At 32.1% G+C, this 24,587-nt stretch overlaps 3 protein-coding genes across 8 annotated transcripts; 1 reads left to right on the top strand and 2 right to left on the bottom strand.

The window, feature by feature from the left end:
• On the bottom strand, positions 2,480-6,221 carry LOC18613006. 2 transcript variants are annotated; one of them, XM_007050012.2, is made up of 6 exons: positions 5,959-6,221; positions 5,506-5,646; positions 5,131-5,385; positions 4,258-4,360; positions 4,122-4,179; positions 2,480-4,045 (listed from the first exon to the last, which is right to left on the bottom strand). In XM_007050012.2, exons 1-6 carry the CDS (start codon positions 6,071-6,073, stop codon positions 2,810-2,812), a joined length of 1,908 nt encoding a protein of 635 aa, XP_007050074.2. In that variant the 5' UTR covers positions 6,074-6,221; the 3' UTR covers positions 2,480-2,809. The 2 variants fall into 2 exon arrangements, with proteins under 2 accessions (XP_007050074.2, XP_007050073.2); XM_007050011.2 differs by having other exon boundaries at positions 5,506-5,719; positions 5,959-6,214.
• On the top strand, positions 18,828-19,983 carry LOC18613008 (photosystem I reaction center subunit IV A, chloroplastic). Its single transcript, XM_007050015.2, has 3 exons — positions 18,828-19,206; positions 19,543-19,608; positions 19,716-19,983. The coding sequence occupies exons 1-3, from the start codon at positions 18,952-18,954 to the stop codon at positions 19,818-19,820; spliced, it is 426 nt and encodes a 141-aa protein (XP_007050077.1). The 5' UTR covers positions 18,828-18,951; the 3' UTR covers positions 19,821-19,983.
• LOC18613010 (protein LOW PSII ACCUMULATION 1, chloroplastic) lies at positions 19,213-24,541 on the bottom strand. Of its 5 annotated transcripts, none has more exons than XM_018119403.1 (5): positions 23,888-24,541; positions 22,307-22,879; positions 22,152-22,202; positions 21,731-21,878; positions 19,213-19,270 (listed from the first exon to the last, which is right to left on the bottom strand). In XM_018119403.1, the coding sequence occupies exons 1-4, from the start codon at positions 24,094-24,096 to the stop codon at positions 21,737-21,739; spliced, it is 975 nt and encodes a 324-aa protein (XP_017974892.1). In that variant the 5' UTR covers positions 24,097-24,541; the 3' UTR covers positions 19,213-19,270; positions 21,731-21,736. The 5 variants fall into 5 exon arrangements, with proteins under 5 accessions (XP_017974892.1, XP_007050081.2, XP_007050080.2 ...); XM_007050019.2 differs by lacking the exon at positions 19,213-19,270 and adding an exon at positions 20,381-20,706 and having other exon boundaries at positions 23,888-24,540; XM_007050018.2 differs by lacking the exon at positions 19,213-19,270 and adding an exon at positions 20,381-20,974 and having other exon boundaries at positions 23,888-24,540.

Below are 24,587 nucleotides of genomic sequence, written 5' to 3' on the forward strand. Positions count from 1 at the left end.
ATATTATTTTTATAATATATAATTAAAATTTTAAACTTTTTTCTTTTTATAATAACATTAATAATTGATCATTAAATAAATTTTTAATATTTTAATATTTAAAAATATTAATATTTTATTTTTAAAATATTAAAATATTATTTATGATTTCAATATAATAATTTAATTAATTTTTTAAATTAAAATATTATTTTTTATAATATATAATATATAATTTTTCAAACTTAATAAGGGCATTTTGATCTTTTATTATTTTTGGAGATTATTTCTCAACTAAAGAATAGCTAATACGGTTGGAATTAACTATTGTTTGGTTTTAGCTGATATTAGAAAATAGTCATTCCAAACCTTGAAGCATGTGACAACCAAATAAAGAAACAAATGTTCATTTTTAATAGTAAACACATTGAAATGGACAGTCCTTTTATCAGAAAGCTTATACAAGACAAAACTTCGGTTCTATCGCACGTACCTTCACATGACCACATTGCAAACCCATTTACAAAGTTCATGCCCACTGCTCAACCTGATTATTTGGTTGACACATTTGATGCTTGTAAATTTGAGGCGATGTAAAGAGAGTGAATGGTAGACAGCTCCAATCGCTAGAATCCTAGTTGGCAAGAATCCGACCCACAATCAGCATATTTTACTCCTTAATTTATGAGGATGCCTTATTATCATTACTCATACTAGTATATACACATAGCATTGTATACACAAATTATAATACATTTAGGATTCAACAATTTAATTTGATTGATTTGTCAAATTCTCATGTCTAATTATAAAGATTATCTATGCAAATAAGTTACCTGAACTAAAATAAAAGGACAAAGAAAAGTCATGACATGTTAAACAATATAAGCAATCTAGGAGATCCCAAAATTTGTGTTGGTTTTGACTTGGGATGAGTCTCAAGAGTATAAAATAAGCCACAATTTTCTCCAGGGCCAAGAAAAATCCTCTGCCACATGGAGCTTTCACCTTGTGGTTTGGGTAGCTATATGCATATAATCCAGCAAAAGATCCTGGATGGGCCATCCTACAAATCCTTCACTTTAGTCAAGCAGCACATGCAAATGAAAAGGACTTTACTGTTCTTTTTTTTTATTTTGTTTTGTTTTTCTACTGCTTATTACCTGAAAATGAAGGAGGAACTGCAACAGATGGATGATGTAATTCGTTGAAATTATGATTCTTTTAATGACAAACTGGTAAGATAGGCCAAAGGTGACAGATTTTCTGCAATAGCTAAAGGACAGAATGAAAAGGCATAAATTAATGCCATTTGGCCTATGGTTGGTAAGTAATAAGCATTCTTTAATCACATCACATCACATGCACAATAATTAAAGACTCAAAAAGTAAACCAACCAACTTCCATTTATCACGGAAGCAACTTGACTCTACTAATTTTTCCTTTTTTTTTTTTTTTTTTTATATTTGAGCCATAAATTTATTATTGTGTTTAAATTATCCTTGAATGGGTGGTTAAAGCTGGAAGGACCAAGTACCAAACAAGGGATAGTCCCATTGAAACGCCCAGAGCTTATACTATAATTGGTTTTAAAACAGGAAGGAAGATTCGTGGAGGCAATGTGAACGAAGGCTTAATGCTCGGCAGACACAACTTGGGGGTTAGTGACGTGGCAGAATGTGGGACCACAACGTTCAAATAAATGGCTGTCTGTTTTTGCCAGGTGTCCTTGTTAATACTATTCTAGCTCTATTATCTTTATTTTTCTTTTCTGCTTAATCATGGTTTCATCTACCTAATTAAAAGAAACATTTGAAACCATTTTCCACTTTGAATTGTGTTGTTACGAGAAGCCTAAAGGGAAGTTGCGGAGGGCATTGATGATGGCAGTAGCAAATAGCAAGGTACGATAATGGCAGGCTTGGCAGCCTGGCATAGGCAAATTTGCCTGGTATTGTGGGAGTATACCTAGAAAGATTTGGGGCTGTTAAGTATCTGTCTGTGTAATCAAGGAATGTAGCTGTTTTATGTTTTCTATGTAATGTTTTCCTTGAACAAATTATGGGGATAGTTGGCTTGGGTAATCAGTTGCTGTGACACAAAAAAAAAAAGAATAATAATAATATTAAATCACTTGCCAAATTCATCAATGTTGTGTCTCCCATTAAAAAGTTTCTTGGTGTGCATTTAGTTTCCTTTTCAATTATGGTGTTGATGCTGAATCAGGACCTAGGAGCCTCAGAACCTGATGTGGGGATGAACACTCATTTTCCAGATTTTGCACTTGAATGCAAATTGCATGACTTCATTCCAATTAATACAACATAGATGACATTTCTTAGGGTGTCTTATTGTCTGTAATCTGGTAATGCCAGAAAATTTTAAACATGGGACATGTAATTACCAGAAAAAATTTTCACCAGTTAAATTCTTCAAGATTTTCATTCTCACTTTGACACCAAAGAATTGGTATTAAAATAAATGCAACTACGTTCAATGTATCCTACAATTGCTGCCACTTCTTTTGCCCCTTTTTATTCTCTCTTTGCTAAATTAAAAAGAATCACCCAAATACATGGCAGCAACAACCATAAATGGAACGTCGGACAAGGAAGATTGTATGAAGGTGAACTACTGTAAGATTACTCAAATACATAAAGGAACTCCATCCACCTAAGAACTTTGATCCATTTATAATTCCATTGAAAAAATTTAGCTCCCATACTTGTTGGTTGAAGAGCAAAAGATAACAGCATTGTTTAGGCTTCAAGCCAGTGGACATCTTAATAAAAGCAAGGAGAGAAAGAGGTAATGCAAAGAAAGCATCATTCAAAGGCATTTGACTTCATTACCACAAGCATATACTTCTTCTGTGCAATCCTCCAAGCCTGATTTATCAAGCAACAAGGGATATGCCTTATCTTTGTCCCGAGATATTTGAAAAATAAAAGATCGCCTGTCATGGATGCCTAGCATATCTTGACTCGAGTGAATAAGGCTTCTATAACTTGAACCATCCAAAGAACTCCCAAATTCATCTTCACTAAGAAAGGTTGAATATATGATTTCCTTTTCAGGAAATTGATGATCATTATAAGTAGATGAGTATTGATCTCTTACTAACCCACTAGAATGTAAGCATTTCCATTCTACATCAAGAGCAAAGGAAAGCTGGGTTCCACTACCAGGACTACTGTCCTCCTCACCAAAAGCCTTTTTGAGGAACCCAAGGTGATTTCCAAGAGATGGGAGAATATCACTAGTCTCGCTACCTTTACATGCAATTTCATAATAATTGCAATCCCCAATTAGATTCAAGTAGTTTGCTGAATGTGATAAGGTCAAAGGAAGAGGGTTCATATCTGCAACTGTATCTTCCTTTTCTTCTAAAACAGATCCTCCAAGCTCTTGTTTGTCACAGCTGGTACTAGTGGGAGGCACTCTTGTATAAAAATCTTGGGGATAATTCCTCAGGACAGGTGATGAACAAAACCTAAATGTACCATATGATTCAGACAACATATTTAAACTTTGGTGATGATCCCATGAACTTTGTACTGCAGGAACTATGGTCCAGTTTGTTTTCTGACAAGTAGCAGATAAGCTCCTTTCATTCATGTTTATAGAATCCCATTCAAGCAGTAGCAATGGCTCTCTTCCAGGCAAGGATCCATTCAGGTCATGGAAATCATCTAGCTCTTTGAAAGGACTAAATGGTGGAAAAGATCCATGTCTCACAAACGGAAAGCAAAAAGTGGAGTCACCTTCAACGCAGGAGATCAGATTTTTCCCTCTTAGTTCACAGCTAGGTAACTCTAAATTCTTTTGAAGGGTGTTGTGATCGATAAAGGTAGGAGAGCAGATATTAGAGCACCTCGTCTCCTTTGATCTGTCTGACCAATAACATGATGTACCATTTTCCAAGTACGGCATACATTCGACTTCCATGATGTTCCTTGTTGGCATCCTATAAAGTTTCTTGGAAGGAATATCAGCCTTAGGGCAGGCAAGTAACTGAGTTTTGGTATCGCTCTCTGCTGGTGCAAATTCTGCACTTCTGAAACTCTGCAGGAGCCAATATTTTTTCTGATAATCAAGTTAACAAAGAAGTCATATCTTACAGAGAGTTGAAAGAGCATACATTTTTCTCATTGTTCTGAGGTAAAAGCCGACTAAGGATCATTGAAATAAGATCATACCTGAGAGAACATCTACTCAGTGCATAATATGAATTGTGAAAAACAATGAAATTAACTTTTAATCATGAGAAGTCTGACCCCTCGGAACAGAGTTCCTCCATCTCAGGAGATGAATTATGAGCCCATTGATGCAGTTTCTGTCTCTTTTTAGAAAATAATTCCACTTGATCAGACCGAGACCCTGAAATTTGAAATTTTCAGATTTTATTTCATGACTAATGGCTTATAATTCTCAGTTTTAGCCAATGACAAATCTTGTTTCAAACAGCAGATAACACTTTGATGTATTTTTTTCCATAAAGAGTTTGAAATTCCAAGGTTAAAACAAGACCTCAGCCCGATTGCCAAGAATCCAGATGCAAAGACAAATGGACAATTTTGATTGCTAGAATAGAAGCACAACTGCAGAAACATATGCAGCATTCCCCTATCTCTATTTTCTGCTATTAACCTTTGCTTTTGAATAGAGAAAACAAAGATTGTAGATTGGTAAGAGACCCTGGTCTCTAATTGCCAGTATCATGCTCCCACCAATTTTCTATGCTGCATATAAACTCAAAGGCTGAAAAGGCTTTCTTTAAATTGACCACTGTTAAAGAAGCAGGAACACTGGTTACTTGAAAGAATAACTTCATACTCTTGAGTTCTGTGGGGACTGGACATGAGATATTTAACAAAAGAGTTTCAGTGGGCTCTGACTATGGACACAAAACTTGGCAACTTTGCAGTGATACTAGGACAATAGTTAAGGAAAATATGAAGATTCATACAAACATTATGAACAGAAACGAGCTTGTAGTAGACTCATAGGTACATCCATAAAATAAAACTGATAACCCCAGCTGAAATGACATTTATTGAAGCAAACCTACTTAGAGTAGTTAAAAGACAAAGTTAGTAATCAGTCAACCAAGGAATTGCTATGAACAAGAAATTAAGAATTTGTTTTACCTTCCATACCCCAGTTATTTGCTGCTCCGTAAACAGGTGAGAGGAATGAAGCAAAGTTGATACATTTCACATTGTTAACAGGCAACGACGATCCTGAGTCCTTAGAACTAGCATGTTGACTGGACAAAAGTGATCGCAACTCCTTTGAGCTAACATTTCTGACAGATAATGGGGATCTAAAGTCCTTAGAGCAACTTGTAATAATGTTGGTTCCCTCCGATGACTTGGAGATGTTCCTAACTATTTTGGTCCCCTCTAAACAGTAAAGAAGAAAATATCAAAATTTTCTTTTAAGCAAGAAACCTGTAAATGAATGCACCTAACAAAATGAAGGCGATAGCAGTCAAGTGAGGACAATATCTAAGTTTATCGTACCTACTACTTCACGACATTCAATAGAATTCAACTTGTTTGATTGGTTTTTCTCCCTTCGCATTGAATGAGAATCAAATTTTTGGCCGGCATCTTTCTTCAGCTTCTTGAAAAACGCATACTCGGAAGTTTTAGGGCCATCAGCTACAAATCCATGGTTATGATAATCCATAAAAAAGTTGAACCATACCATAAACAAACTTCTTTAAACGCTTATCTAAAAAGATAGAAGCAAAAAGGAAAGCATTAGGCAATCTAACTGAAATCTCTTCCAAGTTTAAAAGGAAATTATTTCTAGGAAAATGTATAATGTCCAAACAAACAAAAGCTATAAGAGAATTAATAAAGGTAAACTCATATTTGAGTGAAAGCATCGTGTAGAGCCAGAGAAATTCAAAATTAAACTCAATCTTCGTTCAATAATGGAATAATTGGGAAAAAAAGGGGGGGAAAAACCTCGATTTGTTCGGGAATCGGGTCGGGTTACGGCGCTATGAACTCTGTGGAGAGCTGCAGGGAATGAAGTTCGAATTGGAGATTCGGTGTTAATATCGTGGTTTCTTCTTTTCATTATGATCTCAGCTCTTTCATTTGGAATTGGATTTTGGGGATGGGATTGAATTAAAAACCCTAGCTTCGGTTGGTAGGGATTGGGGAACCGAAACTTGTCGGGTATTATGGCCGTTGTTATTGGTTAACCTGCTGGAGAAGGGAAACTAGAAGCTGGAGAAGCAACATTAGTTTAGGCGTCAAAACGGCACGTGAGAGGGAGGGTGCAGTATGAAATAATTTTTAATAAAAATATAAAAATTAAGTAATACAAAATAAATAAAGTTTTATTTGTTGTATCAACAAATAATGTATGATGAATTTTATAGTAAGACTAATCTTACTGTAAGGTCAATTAATATAATTTAAAAAAATAATAAAAATTTGTTTAACAGGTAAATAAAAAAAGTAACTTATAAATTTATTTATTTTATATTAACAATATACGTAATTTTTAAATTTATTTATTTATTTTAAATATTATTTAATTTTTATTTTTATTTTATTTTTTACTTTAAAATATAAGAATATTATTATTTTTAACTAATTTAATTTGATTAAAATTATTATTATGATTTGTTACGTTCAATTTCTTACGTTTACGTCAATACTTTAATAATATTTATTCAAATTTTATAATTTTTTACGTTAATTCTTATAGGTTTATATCAAAGTTTTTGAATTACTAAATTTCACTATAATTATTTTTATCCTTACTATTATTCTTTTTTAAATTAAAATTTGTAAACTGTTAAATACTTTATACTCGAAAAAATAAATTTAAACGTTTAATTTTCAAAAAAATTATATTTATTTGATATAGTTGATTTGTTATATTAAATCTCATATGTTTAAGTCAATATTTTAACAATACTTGTTTTACTTTTATAATTTTTACATTAATCCGTACTATTTTACATCAAAACTTTTCAAATATTAATTTTCATTATAATTATTTTTATCTTTATTATTATTATTATTCATTTATTAATTAAAATTTGTAAATTGTTAAATACTTTAAACTCAAGAATATAAATTTAAATATTTAATTTTATAAAAAATCATGTTTATTTAAGATAATTAACTTGTTACGTTAAATCTCACAGGTTTACGTCAATATTTTAACAATGGTTGTTCTATGTTTATAATTTTTTTACTTTAATTCTTACTAATTTACGTTTAGGTTTTTTAATTGGTATTGTTCACTGTAATTATTTTATCCTTATTATTATTTATCTATAAATTAAAACTTGTAAACCTTTAAATACTTTAAACTCGAGAATATAAATTTAAATTTTTAATTTTTTAAAAAATTTATGTTTATCTTTAAGCAATAAGATCATGCACCAACCAATGAGCTAAATGCTCGAGAACTATTTTTATCTTTACTATTAGTCTTTTATAAATTAAAAATTGTAAACTGTTAAATACATTGATGGATAGAGTTGAAGGAAAATTGAAATGATGGAAGTCCAAATTATTATCTAAAGGTGGTAGGGTCATTGTGTTAAAATTAATGATTAATAGCCTACTGATTTTCTTTATGTCTCTCTTTAAAATGCCATGTGAGATTAAAAAAGAGTTGGAGAGGTTCAACACAAGTTCTTGTGGGAGGATGTCAATCATAACAGGGGGATCCATTTTATTAGATAGGAGAATGTTTGTCGATATAAGGAGGATAGGGGATTGGGGTTGGTTGATCTAGAGCTCAGGAATAAAAGCCTACTTACTGAATGGTTGTGGAAATAAGGAATCGAAAAAGATAACTGGTGGAGAAGAATAGTGGCAAAGAAGAATAACTACAATAAAATTTGAACTTATTAAAAGGCAGTTAATAAGAGAGTATCAAGCTTTATGTGTAATCTACAATAAAAGTCTTGAGACCATTAATTACTCACTTTTTTCATGCGAAAAGGTTTGGAAACTTTGGGGAATGTGGTTTTCTAAGTGGAAGATTAATTGGGTCACTTCAGTTAACCCAAGAAAGTTCTTCCTTGTCTGGAGATCAAATTGTGTGTCTACAAAGAGATGAAAAATATGGATGATGGCCTTTTTATGCTTTTATATGGTCAATGTGGTTGTTCCACATATAATGGGAGGAATTGGGATACGAGGCAGTGTTATGATTTAGTTAAAATGCTTGCAGGCGGTTGATGCAAGTCTTAATGGCCTGACATAGTGGATTTAGTTGAGGATATTTTTAGGAATTCGAGTACTACCTTAAATTATTACCACCTATAAGGCAGAGAAACCGACTATATAATGGGAGGCTCCAAAATTTGGTTGGATAAAGTTCAATATGGATGGGACTTCAGCTAGAAACCTGCTTTGGTGGGATTGCTCGTGATTATTTGGGCAAAGTAAGAATAAAATTTTCTAGATCCGTGGATGTTTGGGATGCAAATCAAGCTAACATAATGGCAATCAGGGAGGATTTTTATCTATTAAATAAATTATCTGAGGAAGGATAATATGTAATATTGGATAGAATTAAACTTTCAAATTCAGTGTTATGGTGTAACCAAATCTCTAAGGCTCCTTGGAGGTTTATAGGGTAAGATCCAAAAAGTCCCTCAAGACACTTTAAAAGGACATTTTGGTCTTTTTTGTTTCAAAATGATGTTTTTGGTCCTTTAACTATTAACACCCGTTCAAAAAAATTATAACCAATACTATATACATATTTTAGGACACAAATACTTTTTTTTTTTTAAACAAATTGCTTGTGTTTCCTTCCAAATTTTAATAAAATTTATTTTGATATTAATAAAATTCAATATTTGATAAAAAAAAAAGAAAAAAACTTAAAACTTCATATAATTCTATAATGAGATTTGTGAATGCAGTAATTTCTCTCATTTTGATATTTAATAAAATTTAATATTTGATAGAAAAGAAATAAATTTAAAATCTTTTATATGTAGTAACTAAGTCAAAATCTTTTTATGTCACCTTAAACCCTCGTTTCAACGAACAAATTTTGGGTAAAATTATTTCAATAAAATTAGTAATTACAAGTAAAAAATTAATCTCTTGACCTGACACCATCAAATTTGAAATTTTAATCATTTAACAAAAGATTTACTTTTTAATATATTCTTTTCAATAAAATTTTTTTAAATTGTTGAAAAAAAAAAAAAGTTTGATGACAATATACTTTACCTCAAGAAAGAAGTTTATGGTTTTAAGGCAAATATGGCTTCAACTTTTCAAGCCTTTAAATAAAAATATTTTAGGTTTTTTTTTTCTAATTAAGGTTTTTAATGGATCGATGAATAGTTTTTTCATTAAAAAATATGTTTAATTAAAAAAAATAATATAATGGATATTTATGTTTTAAAACATTTATGTAATATTAGGTCTAATTTTTTTAACTATTGATTAACAGCGTTAACCGTCAAAGGACCAAAAACATCATTTTGAAATAAGAGGAATCAAAGCATCCTTTTGAAGTACTTTGATGGAGCCTTTTGGATTTTACCCGAGCTTTCTTAGTTTTATTTTACTTTATGTTATCTTGTATTCCATAAAGGTCCATAGTTATTTCAATTATAGCAAAATGCAATAAAAATTATGTACTTTTTAATAAAAGTTTAAATTCAAGAATATAAATTTAATATTTAATTTTCAATAATATTATGTTTAACCTTCATAATTGACTTATTACGTTAAATCTCACACGTTTACGTTAATATTTTAATAATGTTTGTTTCACTTTTCTAATTTTTTAGTTAATTCTTATTATTTTGCATTAAAGTTTTTCAACTATTAATATTCACCATAATTATTTTTATCTTTACTATTATTCCATTACATCAAGGTTTTTAAATGTCTAATTTTCTTAAATTTATTATTTCGTTATAAATTAAAATTTGTAAACCGTTAAATACTTTAAACTCAATAATATAATTTTAAATGTAAGGATAAAAATAATTATATTGAAAATTAGCAATTGAAAAATCTTAACTTAAAACACTAAGAATTAACATAAAAAATTATAAATGTGGAACAAATATTGTCAAAATATTAACATAAACATGTAAAAGTTAACATAACATGTAAATTATGTCAAATAAATATAATTTTTTGAAAAATTGAACATTTAAATTTATATTCTCGAGTTTAGAGTATTTAACGGTTTACAAATTTTTATTTATAAAGGAATAATAATAAAGATAAAAATAATTATAATGAAAATCAATAGTTGAAAAACCTTGATATAAACCTATAAAAAATCTTGACGTAAATTTGTAAGAATTAATGTAAAATATTATCAAAGTAAAACAAGCATTGTAAAAATATTTATGTAAATATATGAGATTTAACGTAACAAGTCAATTATGTCAAATAAACATACTTTTTTGAAAAATTAAATATTTAAATTTATATTCTCGAGTTTAAAGTATTTAATGATTTACAAATTTTAATTTATAAATAAATAATAGTAACAATACAAATAATTATAGCAAAAATTAGTTGTTAAAAAACCTTGACATAAAACAGTAAGAATTAACGTTAAAAATTATAAAAATGGAATAGGCATTGTTAAAATATTAATGTAAACGTATGAGATTTAACGTAACAAGTCAATTATGTCAAATAAATATAATTTTTTGAAAAATTAAATATTTAAATTTATATTATCAAGTTTAAAGTATTTAATGGTTTATAAATTTTAATTTATAAATGAACAATTAGTTAGGATAAAAATAATTATAGTGAAAATTAGTAGTTAAAAAACCTTGATGTAAACTTGTAAGAATTAACATAAAAAATTATAGAGGTGGAACAAGCATTATCAAAAGATTGATATAAATATGTGAGGTTTAACGTAATAAGTCAATTATGTTAAATAAACATAATTTTTTTAAAAATTAAATATTTAAATTTCTATTCTCAAGTTTATAATGTTGGAGTGTTTATAAATTTTAATCTATGAATGAATAATAGTAAGGATAAAAATAATTACAGTGAAAATAGCAATTAAAAAACCTTGACGTAAACCTACAAGAATTAACATAAAAAATTATAAAGGTGGAACAAACATTGTCAAAATATTGACGTAAACGTATGAAATTTTAAGTAACAAGTCAATTATGTCAAATAAACATATGTTTTAAAAAAAATTAAATATTTAAATTTATATTCTCGAGTTTAAATTATTTAACAATTTATAAATTTTAATTTATAAAAGAATATTAGTAAGGATAAAAATAATTATAGTGAAAATTAACAGTTGAAAAACCTTGACGTAAAACTCCAATAGCCTCGACCTTGATGTGGAATACGTGTTGTGTTAACTAAATTATTTGATGAGTTAATTTAAAATGTTTAGTGTATATGCTTGAAGGAACTAAGAGAATATCTACGTGCATAAAGAAAGACTTTGAAATTTTTGGCGTACTTGAGGACTTTTGATGATATGTTGTATAAGCTAAGTATATTAAAGTATAAACTATCACACTTAGGCAAATTATTAGAGAAATGATTGATGAACAATATAATTTAGAGTTTGATTGAGGATTTGGGCTATGTATATTAAATATATGCAGTAAAATTGAGGTGATTATTGAAATGGAAGTGAGATGGGGACTTAGAGAAATGAATTTAGAGGCTTGGAGTTGTAAAAAAATTGAAATTTGGATATGATCTATCAATAGATGTTCTAAGCTTATCTATAGACGAAAGTTAGGAAGCGTTTTGCAACAAATTGAAGAACATCTATCGATAGATTCATGCAACTATCGATAAATGTACATATGTGAATGAAAGGGGAAGCAAATTGAACAACATCTATCAATAGATTCATGCAACTATCTATAGATGTCCACCCATGAATAATTCTAAGCATTTGGAACGCAATATATTGATAGATTCACGGAATCTATCGATAGATAGCAACATGAGAATGATGAGAAGGTGTGTAGTGCACCATCTATCGATAGATGGAGGGCAAATGTTGACAATCATGTGAGATCTATTGATAGATTCATTCCATTTATCAATAGATGCATGGGAAATTGTAAAAATAAAAAAATCTTTAGGTATTCACCTATTTGAGAAACAAAACAAAATACTCTAATGCTTTGCCCCCTTTGAAAGTCCAAGTTTCCCACTGAATTCTTGAGTTAGTTTCAAGTAGATTGGAGCTTGGAAAACCATTATGGAGGTAAGAGTAAGTCATTTTACTGATTGATTTACGATTTAAACGGTTTATAATCTTCAAATTTATTTGCTCCAGTTTTAGTTACTATCTTCCCCTAGTGATTACTGGGATTTGAAGTTTAGGTGGGTTAAATCTAGCACTAAAGTTAAGAATTTAAGCATGTTGAACCTAGACCTTGAAACTAGGATGATTATGTGATGTAATTAGAAGTTTGGCTAATGTGAAGTGTTGGTAATTATTTGAAATACTAAGTATGAAATTTTTATGTGCTATATAAAGTGGAAATGAAGCTATTAGAGCATCATTGAGTTGAGAATCATTGTTGAGTCGTTTGAACTTATTGGTAACAAGGAAAGTTTAGGTTTAGCAATGGAGGAGCCTTCGTTTGTCACTGTGAGTGGGGTTTATTGTTTGAATATTAGTGCATGTAATGCATAATGTATTATTAATGAGCTGCCATGGTACTTGATTAGTGGATTTATACCTAGATAGTTATGCCTAAGCTAGTGACTCATTGAGTTATGTTTGATATGTATGTGTCATATTGTGAGCAATATGGTGGCATATATGTTCTATTCATTCTTTGTACCCCTAGTCAAGGGGTTTGGTTCCTATGATTATGTGACCAATGAAATAACCGTTGCATAGCATTAATGTTATTGAACTTGCTATGTATATGTGAAATTATGTGATATTATGGGAGGAGCTTACTATGATGAATAGTTGATTTGAGAAGCATTGTGCTAATGTGTTTGATGAGCAGAATTATATTAAATTTGATATTGAATTAGTAAAGCATGTAAGGCTCAACTAGATGATGATCCTTTGATGTGAATTGTGATATATAAGGTGATGAAGGCATGATGGCTTGAAAATTGATTATGTGTTCCTTTCAATTGAAAATTTTGAATGTTGATTTGATTGAGGTTGAGTGGTGTCCTACCCCTATGACGGTGATTTGATTCTCCATCAATTGCTGCGATGTTGAGCGTGGTTTGTGTCACGACCCAAATTCTGAGCCATGACCGACGCATGGCCCCAATAGACGTAGTCCACTAAGCCCAAGCAAACCTATTAATCTGACGTGTTCATCATTCCATCATAAACTGTTAAGTCACATTTCATAACTTAGGGTCAAAATAATATTAAACATTTGCCAACTCATACTGGCATACCAAACAAGTGTATATACATTGTCTATAACGTATCCTAATAATTTACATTAGGTTTGTCTATACACAACAAAAGAATACTCGACTTCCAGCGGAGGGACTTAAACGAATGTACAGCTACTGAATGCCGAGATACCTACCAAAAGATGGATACAAGTCTACGAGGACACCTCGTCCTAGTTACCGGCTGCCTCGTGATCTAAAAACATGAAGTTGAAAATGGTGAGTATAAACCCAATGAGTGAACAAGAAAAGGAACAAGCATACCATAATGAATGTTTAACGAAATCATGATGCATTCTTTTTCAAAACAATGCAATTTGTTTTTGTTCTTATTAAAACCCTTCATGTAAACCCCATATGAGCAAATCACTTTATGAAAGGGTTTATATTCAACAAAGGATTTGGAGAGTGAAAACTTTAATAGCATTCATGCGAATCAGGTCAAATAAACGACAGGTCCTTGCTGCAGCGACACTTGACTTTAATTATCATCTAGCCGAGGGTTTCTCACCAAACCTCCTCATATTAAACTTAATTCATTTATTCCTTAATGTTGGAAGTCCATGCTCAACTATGGTACCAAAGAGATGGAAAATAAGGTAGCAACCGAGCCAAATGAGGAGGAAAACAGAAAGTTTTTCGTTGCAGCGAGATTGAATCTTGCTGCAGCGAAATTCTGGGTATCAAAACAGAAAGTTTCTCGCTGCAACGAGAAGCTACAGTAACATGCTCGCTGTAGCGATTCCCGGCCAACACCACCCCTTCAAACTCGAGAGTTTCTCGCTGCAGCGAGAATTAGAACATCAAGAAAAAAAGTTTCTTTTTCCCCTTAAATCAAAGCCATCCTGCTAAAATAACAAAAGCAACATGTAACACATACAAACTCCCAAATTTCAACAATTCAAATGCTCACATATTTGCACTACAACCATATACCATATATATATATATATATATATATCAATCATCATGTACTCCCTCCCATCATCATCATCTCATATGCAACGGCTTATGCACACTCCCACTCGCACATAGCCAGGTCAGCAACGGCTTATGTGCACTCTCACTCGCACATAGTCGGGTCAGCAATGGCTTATGTGCACTCCTACTTGCACATAGCCGGGTCCACATCAACATACAAAGAAGCACCCAATGCATATCATGCATACTATCATATTTTGATAACACATAGCCCATTGTATAGCACATTTTCACAATATAAAATCACTTCACCAAAGGCTTGTTCCCAAGGTACATTTTCAAAGACAAGTTGGATAAAATCATTCACATTCTCCAAAACAAGTTTGAAATGCAAGTCCACTCACCGGTATATTGTTGAGCCTTTCGCTGACTCTAATTCCCCTAATTGTCCAAATGGGATGATGGGGCTTCCTTGAAACCTACCATCACATTAACATCACCATTATATTAATTCACTTACTATAAACCCTAAAAGCTTACTATAAACCCTAAAAGCTATCTCTTAACTAGCTTTCAATTGCCATTTTAAATGGCTATCTATGTTCACTACCTAATCACATTAGAGTCAATACACAATCTCAACAATAAACTCATAAATCAATCACTAAACATTATCAACTCCTAAAACTCAATTCTAATTTACTACTCACCTTGATAGCTTTGTAACTTTAAAATTCTTTCCAACAATTCCCAAGCTTATATAGGGCTTTCTTTCTCTTTGTCTCTCTAAACACTTAGCTAATGAGAGAAAGTATGGAAGTAGGGTTTTTTCAAGAGTTTTAAAGTGAGAGAGTGAAAGAATACAAGGGTTCTAGTCAAAAGGGCTCAAAGGTTTGAAAACTAGAGCTAGAGAGAGAAAATTATGCAAGCTCCATATCAAGCTTCCATGGAGGTTGGAAGTAACATGAATTGAGAGGAGAAGAAGAAAAAGAAGCTGCTGGAATTTCAAGAAGCTGCTGGAAGGAGAAGATATTTATAGCCCAAGCTTATCTACTCCAATTAAATTACCAAAATGCCCCTCCACAAATTAGATTATTCTCCTCCAATCTTTTATGCAATCTTTTTACTCTTTTGACACTGGGACAAGGTCCATAATGGTCTAGAAATGCTCGAGTTCATGAAAACTTAAAAATTCTAACCCGATATGAAAAATGACCATTTTACCCCTATTGTGAAAATCATCAAAATTTTTGTTTCCTTGTCATTTTACCCATATTTTCATCATCATTTATGCCTTAGGCCTACTTAGGCCATAATATTATTTAAAATCTTACTTTTTATTGGTTTGGTAAGGAAATGATGAAATTACCCCTGATTAGGGATATCGCGTATACTTCCCTTTACGAGTCTATAAAGGTCAAGGTCTCACAGTTTGAACCTCCGCCGACTACTTCAATGTCGTGCGTGATTAGAACCTTTGTCAGTTGTTTAGGCACCGTGCGTGATTTGAACCTTTATTGGTGGTTTTGGCATTATGTGTGATTTGACTCTCCATCAACTACTTTAGTGTCGAGTGTGATTTGACTTTCCATTGATTGGCTATTGGACATTGATTTGACTATGTCCACGAGGGAACACTCATTGATTATATGTGATTATGATCAACTGATTTGTGAATAGCATGTTAGATAATTGGATATACAATCATTGATATGTTTACAGGATATGAAAATTCTAAATCTTCGAAAGCTTTGAGGTAAGCAATTAAGTTTGTTTTTGATATTGTTCTCAGCAAACAACGAGATGCCTATAGAACTTAGCTTTGGTAATGGCTTTAGAGGTAAGCCTTAATTTGATATCTATCATTTATGGAGACGTAAATTAGGCTGGTTATGATAATGGGTACACCGTTCAAAAGGTAATCATGATAAGACTCAGTTTAATGAGATGTGTGTATGGATATTAGAGTGATTCATGCACACTTTATATTGGAAATGTTTGATTAATGGTTACGTTTACTTAATGAATCAGCTCTATTATTTATCTCTATACAATTACTATGCTTTCGTTTAGCTTCCTACTCACTGAGTATTAAATGACTTACCCCGATTATTCATACCATGTCCAAATAAGTAAGCCATGGGATTCGCGTGGGTAGTGTCGTCTCTAGATAGACAATTTTGGCATCCGATAAGCATATTTCATTTGACATGTCCATTTCGCTAAGTCTGAACTTATGTTATCCTCTTGCTTCCGGTTTTAGTTTCCAAATTATATATAATTCGCATAATGAAGGCATTGTGTTGTTGTTATTGTGATAAGGGTTGTATGGTATCAACCCGCTTTAATGACTAACATATGGCTTGTAAATATTATGTTTAAGTGTTTTGTTTGAACGAAGTGCTAAGGCGCAATGATTATGAATTCTGAAGTTACGTGTTAAATGAACATGTGATGTTTATATAAACCTTCGGAATTGTGTTTTGTCAAATGATTTGTTAATAATTATGAGGCTTGCTTGAGCCTCACTGGTTTTGCCTATCGGATTCGTGCATTAATCATGATCCTCGGGTTTGAGTCGTAACAAAAGCAGTAAGAATTAATGTAAAAAATTATACAGGTGGAACAAGTATTGCCAAAATATTGATGTAAATATGTGAGATTTAACGTAATAAGTCAATTATGTTAAATAAACATATATATATTTTTTTTAAATTAAACATTTAAATTTATAGTCTCGAGTTTAAAGTATTTAACGGTTTATAAATTTTAATTTATAAATGAATAATAGTAAGGATAACAATACTTATAGTGAAAATTAATAGTTGAAAAATCTTAACATAAATCTGTAAGAATTAATGTAAAAAATTAGAAAGGTGACATAAATATTATCAAAATATTGACGTAAATATGTGAAATTTAATATAATAAGTCAAATAAGTCAAAATAAATATAATCTTTGTAAAAATTAAACATTTAAATTTTTATTATTGAGCTAAAAGTATTTAACGGTTTATAAATTTTAATTTATAAATGAATAATAATAAAGATAAAAATAATTATAGTTAAAATAATTATTTATCAGACTAATTTTTTATTATTGTATTTATTTAAAAATTTCTGGTTAATATTTTTTACTTGAGAATATAAATGTAAATGATTAATTTTCAAAAAAATTATAATATTCTCCTTTTCAGTTCTTTCCCTTTAATTATTATTATTTTTTGTTTATAAAGGTTATTTAAGTTTTTTTTCTTAACTTGTTTGATAAGTAAATAGGTTGTAATTTTTTTATTGATAAATGGCTAAAGTAAAAGCCTCTAAATCTAATGGTTCTTATTCATAGCCTTACAATAAAGTTAACTCTACTGTAGAATTTGCTAATTAAGTATACTTATTTAAAGAGAAAAGAATCATATATAAATATTTTTTTTTCTGCTTTGAGTGAAGAGAGAATGTAATATCTCGTTTATGTACATTAACATGATGCGAGCATTACATTTTATAAATAATTGGTTATGTTCACAATTATATATTCTACCAAATTTTTTTATATTTAGATCTCACTTGACCAAAATTGAATTGATCAAAAAATTTAAAACTTAAATTCAAAAAAAAATTGATTTTTTTTGTTATAAAAAATAATTAAAATAAATTAAAAAATAAATTAAAAAATTTTAAATTAGTTTAAAAAATTTAAATAAATTTTTATATTTTTATTACGTTCAATCAAGTCATTTTATTTTTATTTTAAATTAAGTAAGTCTTTATAATTAATGATTGACTATTAATCAAAATACTATTTATTATTTTATATCACGTGGTATTGATATAACATGCTGACATGTCATAATAGTTAGTGAGGTGGTATGTTTTTGTGTCATAATCATAAGGCATTTTCACCCTCCACATCAACACTATGTAGGCATAAAAACGATAAGTGACATTTTGATTAATGATCAATTAGTCAATTGTTAATCATAAAAACTTATTTAATTCAAAACNAAAATTTTTAATTATACATATAATTTATAAAAATAATAAAAAAAAATTCTATTTATTTCATTTTCTCCTTACGTGTGTCTCACATAATAATTAGCCATATATTGAGGGAAGTTCACCGTTATATAGAATTTATATATTCTTGAATTTCACTAACGAAAGTTATCCGAAACTAGGTGAGAAACATGCGATTTAACTTCTTTCATTGTTAATAATTTTGATGAGGAAAAGAATTCAAGTAATTGGGTAGCCTACAAAGACAAAGACTAGAGAGATTTCATATTTCATATATTATATATATATATATACGTATTGTTTTGTTTTGTTTGTTGGGTTTATTTTTCTTCCAAACAAAAGAGGGAAAACAAAAAAAAAAAAAAAAAAGAAAGCGAGAGGATGAGCTGTAATCTTGTTATCCAAACAAATGTGATATGGTGCATAGGTGGCAGCTCCCTAGTGGAGGAAACGATTGAGTGTACTTTCTGAAGATCAGATAATTCTGCGAGAAAAAAACCATAGAAAATCCAATTCATTGGAGGCCTCTCAAATTTTCTTCCTTCTTTTCCATCACCTACTCTGCCACACTTCCACCTTGCATCTTTTTGCGGAGAAAGAAAGAGAGAGAGAGCGAGAAATATGGCTAGCTGCAGCATGGCGTCAGCTGCTTCAGGGTTCTTGCTGACACCCAATGTGACAGGGAATGCAAGCTCAGCTTCTAAGACCAGCATGGCGTTTTTCCCTTCAAAGAACAGCAACAACAACAGTAACAGTTCAAGGCTTGTTGTGAGGGCAGCTGAAGAGGCTGCAGCACCAGCTCCAGCTACCACCACTGCACCACCAGAAGCCCCCAAGCCTAAGCCAGCGCCAATTGGACCAAAAAGAGGCACCAAGGTCAGCAACGTACCGCCATAGAATTATCTTTTGTCAGTAATCATAACCATTTCATCTGACTTTTCTGTTAGATGGAGAAAACTTGCACTAAGATCACATGTGAAAGATGTTATACACACACACACACACACACATACAGAAATGATTAGAAAATTAGGAATTCATAGTCTTGATTGTAAAGGATCGTAAGCAACCATCCATGTTAAGCTTGATCGTAAAAGAGGGAAACTGCTTGTTGTCGAGTGTTTTTTTTTTGGCTAAGCAATGAAAGGAGCCTTAGAAGTGTACTGGAACTTTTATGTTTGGACTAACTTTAATTTGGCTTTCACCTAATAGGTCAAGATTCTCAGAAGGGAGTCCTACTGGTACAACAGCTATGGATCAGTTGTTACAGTTGACCAGGTTCGTCACTCTCTCTCTCCCTCTCCTCCTAGACTTAGCCATGTGTGCATGTCTCCATCTTTTGAAGAAACGATCTAATTAATTTTGGCTCACTTTGATTTCTGCAGGACCCTAAGACTCGCTACCCAGTTGTGGTTCGATTCAACAAAGTGAATTACGCCAATGTATCTACCAACAACTACGCATTGGATGAGATTGAAGAAGTTAAATGAGTCAATTGTAGCACTTGTAATTTTGGTTTTCATATTGTCTTTCCATCTCTAGCTTAAGCTTGCTTGTGCCAAAACCACGTGTATCATATTTATCATATTCTCTCTCTCTGTGATTATCTTCCGTCTTCTTTTCTCACCTAGCTATAACAATGGACATCTGGAAAATGTTGGTTAACTGTCACATCCTCTGAGGGAATTCCATGCCCCAGAATACACTCACTATGCAATGGTTATAAATGCTACTTGAGGATCAGAAGCCAGCGCAATTAGAGCTAGTTTAGCAATACCATTTGCAGAAGTGGGATCGGCTTGCAATTCTAGTCGTGCTCGATCGGTTAATTTTTGATCAGAAAACTTACATAAAAAGCCTAGACCAGAGTGTTTGCTTCTCAAAGAAAATAGCACAAATGCAAAACTATATATATGCAAGAATAGACCTCAATAGTAATGCAAACGCAATTCAATAGATGCATGTTAGTGTGCACGCTTACTTGCATGTGATGCTCCATAGGATTTCTAAAGTTATTCCTTCACTCTGATTCCCATACCCAATAGTGTAAATCAATCCTTTGATGCTCAACCATGTTTCATTTCTTGTTCCAGCCAAGGTTATATGTAGGGATACATCGAATATGTAACTGGAGCACCTGTCAACCTCATACATAATCTGAAGATCTAGCTGAGCCCTCGCCCACCAAATTGCATAACTGTTTTTCAAGATTGATAGACAAAAAACCTTCTATTTTCATGTATGAATGAAATTATCTTTGTTCAAATAGAAAAACAATCCTGGCATAACACGATGTTACCACAGCCACTTAGCAATACACAGAGATGTGTTATAATTCAGTTCTTCCAGGTTTCTCGTTATGATATCGTACAAACCCTGAAAATGTGATTACTTAATAGTGGTATCATAGATAAAAGGATTAAACAAAACAGCATTGTCAGATACATGATATTGCTTTGGCATAGAAACTGAAAAAGTCTTATATCTAACTATCATACAACAGGAGGGGCAGAACCTTGCAAGATCTCCAGGTAAAGAACTAGAGAGAAGGAAAATGAATCTGCTAGCATAATGGTGGAGCTAAAATTGTTAATCAAACTGATGTTGGTTGACAGCTTGTGTTTAGCTTAGATTGCAAGCAGTCCTACATTCCAAAGACTACAGTCACTACATGAACAAGAACATAAGATAAGTCCATAAGAACTCACATAAGTTTTCTTGATTCTCTTACAAAGACCGTGTTGAGGAATACTTTTGAGCATGCAATACATAACAAAATTTGATTTTCACCTTGAAGAAAATCATTTTTCTTAAAATTCTTTTCTCATATCTGTGATCATAGAAAAATATATAAGATTAGAAAGCTTCTCATTAGCTTCATATTGCATTCTCACATAACAATGAAAATTCCACAATCAAATATATAAATCTTTCCTGTTTCGTACTGTTCAGTATAGTTTTTAGGAGAAAAAAAAACCATTCCTGGCAGAAGACCAGTGTCATTACAACTAAACTTTTTTTTTTTTCTGAAAGGCTAAACGTATCCTACATTATTCATTTTTTTCAAAAAGAAAACTTCACAATATCCTTTTTTTTTATATCCCTTTATCTTTGTTTCATCATCTCACATTTTTCAAACCAAAACTTTGTTTCTCAGAAAGAAACTACGCTGAAATACTGTTAACAGCTGGTTATATGTCCCATTGTGATACAAATACTAGCTAAGTAATTAATATAAAACACCAAAAAGGAAGAAGGGGTAAGAAATAGAAACAACAACTATATATGTTAATTAAAGAATAAAGTAATATAGTTGATTGCAACTGTCATTGTAAACAAAGTAATTTGAACTTAAAATGAGAAAACCTATAAACTTTAAACATATAGAAGGTAAACCAACCTTCATTCAAAGAACTCTTCCATCCATTCCATCAAGAAGACCAGACCATAGTCCCTTTACAGGTGGCAACTGAGCGACAAAAGCATTCCAAGGAGGATAACCAACGCCACTTCCACGCACACGACCATCCAAGCGCAGGGATAAATAACTACATAATGAACACACATAAGTAAATTTCACAAACACAAGGATTTCTCTTGAACCAATGAGCCAAATGCTAGGGTGCTTTTCTTGAGTTAATAGTTGCTTATGTTGAAGATTGTCTAGAGATATGTGTCTAATAATTCTTAGATGCTGTTAAAAATAAGGTCTGAATGAAAATGATTCCATGTGCAAGGTCTACAGAGGCATATGTCTATTTGCATTCTAGAATCTTTGAATGAGAACAAGATGGTAATTAGTAAGATGAAAGAACTCTTACACAGGAGATTCAGGGGATACACCAGCCAATTTCTTTTGTTCATCCAACCACCTGTATTTAAAGTTTGAACAAATAGATATGAGAGAGAGAAAGAGAAAGAGAGGGAGAGAGAGAAGGAGAGAGATATCATTTCTTTGCTCTGAACATAATCTTACTCGGACCACTCAGAAACATAAACAGGGGTCAACTGCCAAAGCCTCTTTCTTTTCGTGGTTATCTCTTTCATGTCTTCACTGTCATCAAAGTCAAGACTAAGTGAATTCCCATCTGTAGCAAAAGGAATCACCAACACTCCTCTTTGCAGAAGGCCCTCAGTGAATGGCTCACTAGATTTAAAAGACTCTAAGATGAATGATGCAGGGCCGGCACATATTACAAGACGAGCAATTCCTCTCAAACTGCTGACAGAAATGATCTTATTTTGATCCACTCGAAGCTTAAGATTTGAAAGGCTTTCTTCTCTTGAGAGTCTGGCTATTTGTGCGTTCTTAGCAGTGTTCTCCCTGAAATACAGAAATGCAAAGATAGATACTGCAGCAACGTCTATGCCAAGACTTGTTAAAAGGTCAGGGACTTCAGACGATCTTGCAGGATTAGTTAGGGCAGCAATTAACTGTGTAAAGGCTATTAATCCTCCCAAGGCACCACTTGCGATGAACGCAAGGTAAAAGAACATCCGAACAGACCGAAAGGGAGAGAGAACTTCACTCCTTATCTTGGCTGCAGAACTGAGAACAAATAAAATTATGAACAAGCCTAACTTGTAAAACAGAACCGGATAGTCAGAAGCATTGAATGAGAGGAAATTAAGTCAAGAGGAAATTAAGTCAGAAAAGCAATTGAAAAAGCATCGTGTTGTTTGACGTCTTTATGTACTAAGATTATAAAGGCACTTTCTCGAAGTGAAGAAAGGGAAATATGTCACAAACATACTTTTTTTTTTTGGTGCTGAGGAGCATATTGACTTACCATTTGAAGACTGAGACATGAGGTTAATAACCGAAGAGAAGACAGGTTGCCTGCCACATATGTGAAGGATTAACCAAAACAACATCATTTTTCTTTTTCTTTTCTTTTTTTTTTTGGTTCAGGCTCTTTTCTTTGATTTCCTTTCATGTTTTTTGTAGTTTGTTGCAGTCTGTAATGGTTTGTTTCTTTCCAATACGTAGGAACTTGCACATACAGATACTCTTCAGATGCCAATGACAATTAGTAGTCAAATTGAATCATTTTCATAACAAAACCTTTTTTCTTAAATGAAGATGCAGCATCCAATGATGAAAAATAATACTACCATCGTTAAGGCAGGCATCTAAATCCATTGGACTGACCAACTCATTTTTTGTAGAAACGTGTAAAACCAAGCTATCATCAGACATCAATTCAAAAAAGCTATAATCAACTACACCCTAAAGATCCTCAGCACTCCCTCGTTCCTATCCTTTTTCTTAGTTCTTCCTTCCTTTTCCTTCCTTTTCCCTCCTATTTACGGTGACTACCTTAAGAACCACAAATTCTTAGCTCCAATTAAGTATAAAAGTGTGCATCAATGACAATACACCGCCGCCTAACAATGATGACAAAGTAATATTAGGAACCAGTGTCTTCAGTGCATTGCAATGATCAAATCTAAATGTTCCTCAATGGGTTTTGAAAAAACGCCCCAAAACTCATAAATATGAGCACAATATCAGGAGTAAGAAATTAATATAACAATTGATGAGAGAGAACAGTACCTAATTTCCGAGGAGGAAGAGGGCTTATTAGCAGCAGAACAAACGACGGAAGAAGAGACCGATGATGGCTTTGCATGAAATTTTAAATCGATAGAAGAGAGAGCATTCTTTCTATAAATGGGATTTTCGAAGCCAAATCTGGAACTGCTGTACTTTTGCTTAAGGTTTGAGGGTCCAAGAATGTAACAAAATTGTGCCATGGAAGCCATGGCAACACAGCTACTGGAACTTGTTATTTTGGTTCGTTACTTGGTTTGTTACAGTTAGCATTGGCGCTTCCTGGAGAAATGTGATCACGAAATTGCCACGCTTGCCATTTGTGAGTTGCCCATTGAGTCTTTTTACTCTTTCTGGGCTAGTTTCTAGAACCCCCACCTAAGACAGTTGGCCCCTTCATTTCGACCCGGACCAAAACCAGCCTGGGCCATTTTACAAAACCAACGCAACGATGTCTCACACCTTTCGGCTCTAGCCCATCTTCTTGGATCAATTCATCCATCTGTATTGATGCCACTTGATTCTGATACCAAACTCAGTAATTGCCAGGATTCCAACCCGTTCTTGCAAGGAAACCTCCACCCACGTTGCAGCAGATAAAGGAGAAGTCGTGCTTAAAGCTTTCATAACTGGTTGGCTCATAAGATAAGAAAAGTTCCCTTTCAATTCATAAGGGAAAATTGAAAGGGGAATTTGAAAGGGG

The sequence above is a fragment of the Theobroma cacao genome, chromosome 1, assembly GCF_000208745.1.
Source record: "Theobroma cacao cultivar B97-61/B2 chromosome 1, Criollo_cocoa_genome_V2, whole genome shotgun sequence".
Taxonomy (NCBI): domain Eukaryota; kingdom Viridiplantae; phylum Streptophyta; class Magnoliopsida; order Malvales; family Malvaceae; genus Theobroma; species Theobroma cacao.

Bases quoted from the DNA above. Each gene is read 5' to 3' on its own strand.
- LOC18613008 (XM_007050015.2), top strand. From the start codon at position 18,952: ATGGCTAGCTGCAGCATGGCGTCAGCTGCTTCAGGGTTCTTGCTGACA. The intron at 19,207-19,542 runs GTCAGCAACGTA...TTCACCTAATAG, and splicing joins GACCAAAAAGAGGCACCAAG to GTCAAGATTCTCAGAAGGGA. The intron at 19,609-19,715 runs GTTCGTCACTCT...TGATTTCTGCAG, and splicing joins CAGTTGTTACAGTTGACCAG to GACCCTAAGACTCGCTACCC.
- LOC18613010 (XM_018119403.1), bottom strand. From the start codon at position 24,096: ATGGCTTCCATGGCACAATTTTGTTACATTCTTGGACCCTCAAACCTT. The intron at 22,880-23,887 runs GTACTGTTCTCT...ATTTGTTCTCAG, and splicing joins TCTTCCTCCTCGGAAATTAG to TTCTGCAGCCAAGATAAGGA. The intron at 21,879-22,151 runs GTAAGAGTTCTT...TTCATTATGTAG, and splicing joins GTATCCCCTGAATCTCCTGT to TTATTTATCCCTGCGCTTGG.
- LOC18613006 (XM_007050012.2), bottom strand. From the start codon at position 6,073: ATGAAAAGAAGAAACCACGATATTAACACCGAATCTCCAATTCGAACT. The intron at 5,386-5,505 runs GTACGATAAACT...TTTACTGTTTAG, and splicing joins TGAATGTCGTGAAGTAGTAG to AGGGGACCAAAATAGTTAGG. The intron at 4,180-4,257 runs GTCAGACTTCTC...ATGTTCTCTCAG, and splicing joins GAGGAACTCTGTTCCGAGGG to GTATGATCTTATTTCAATGA.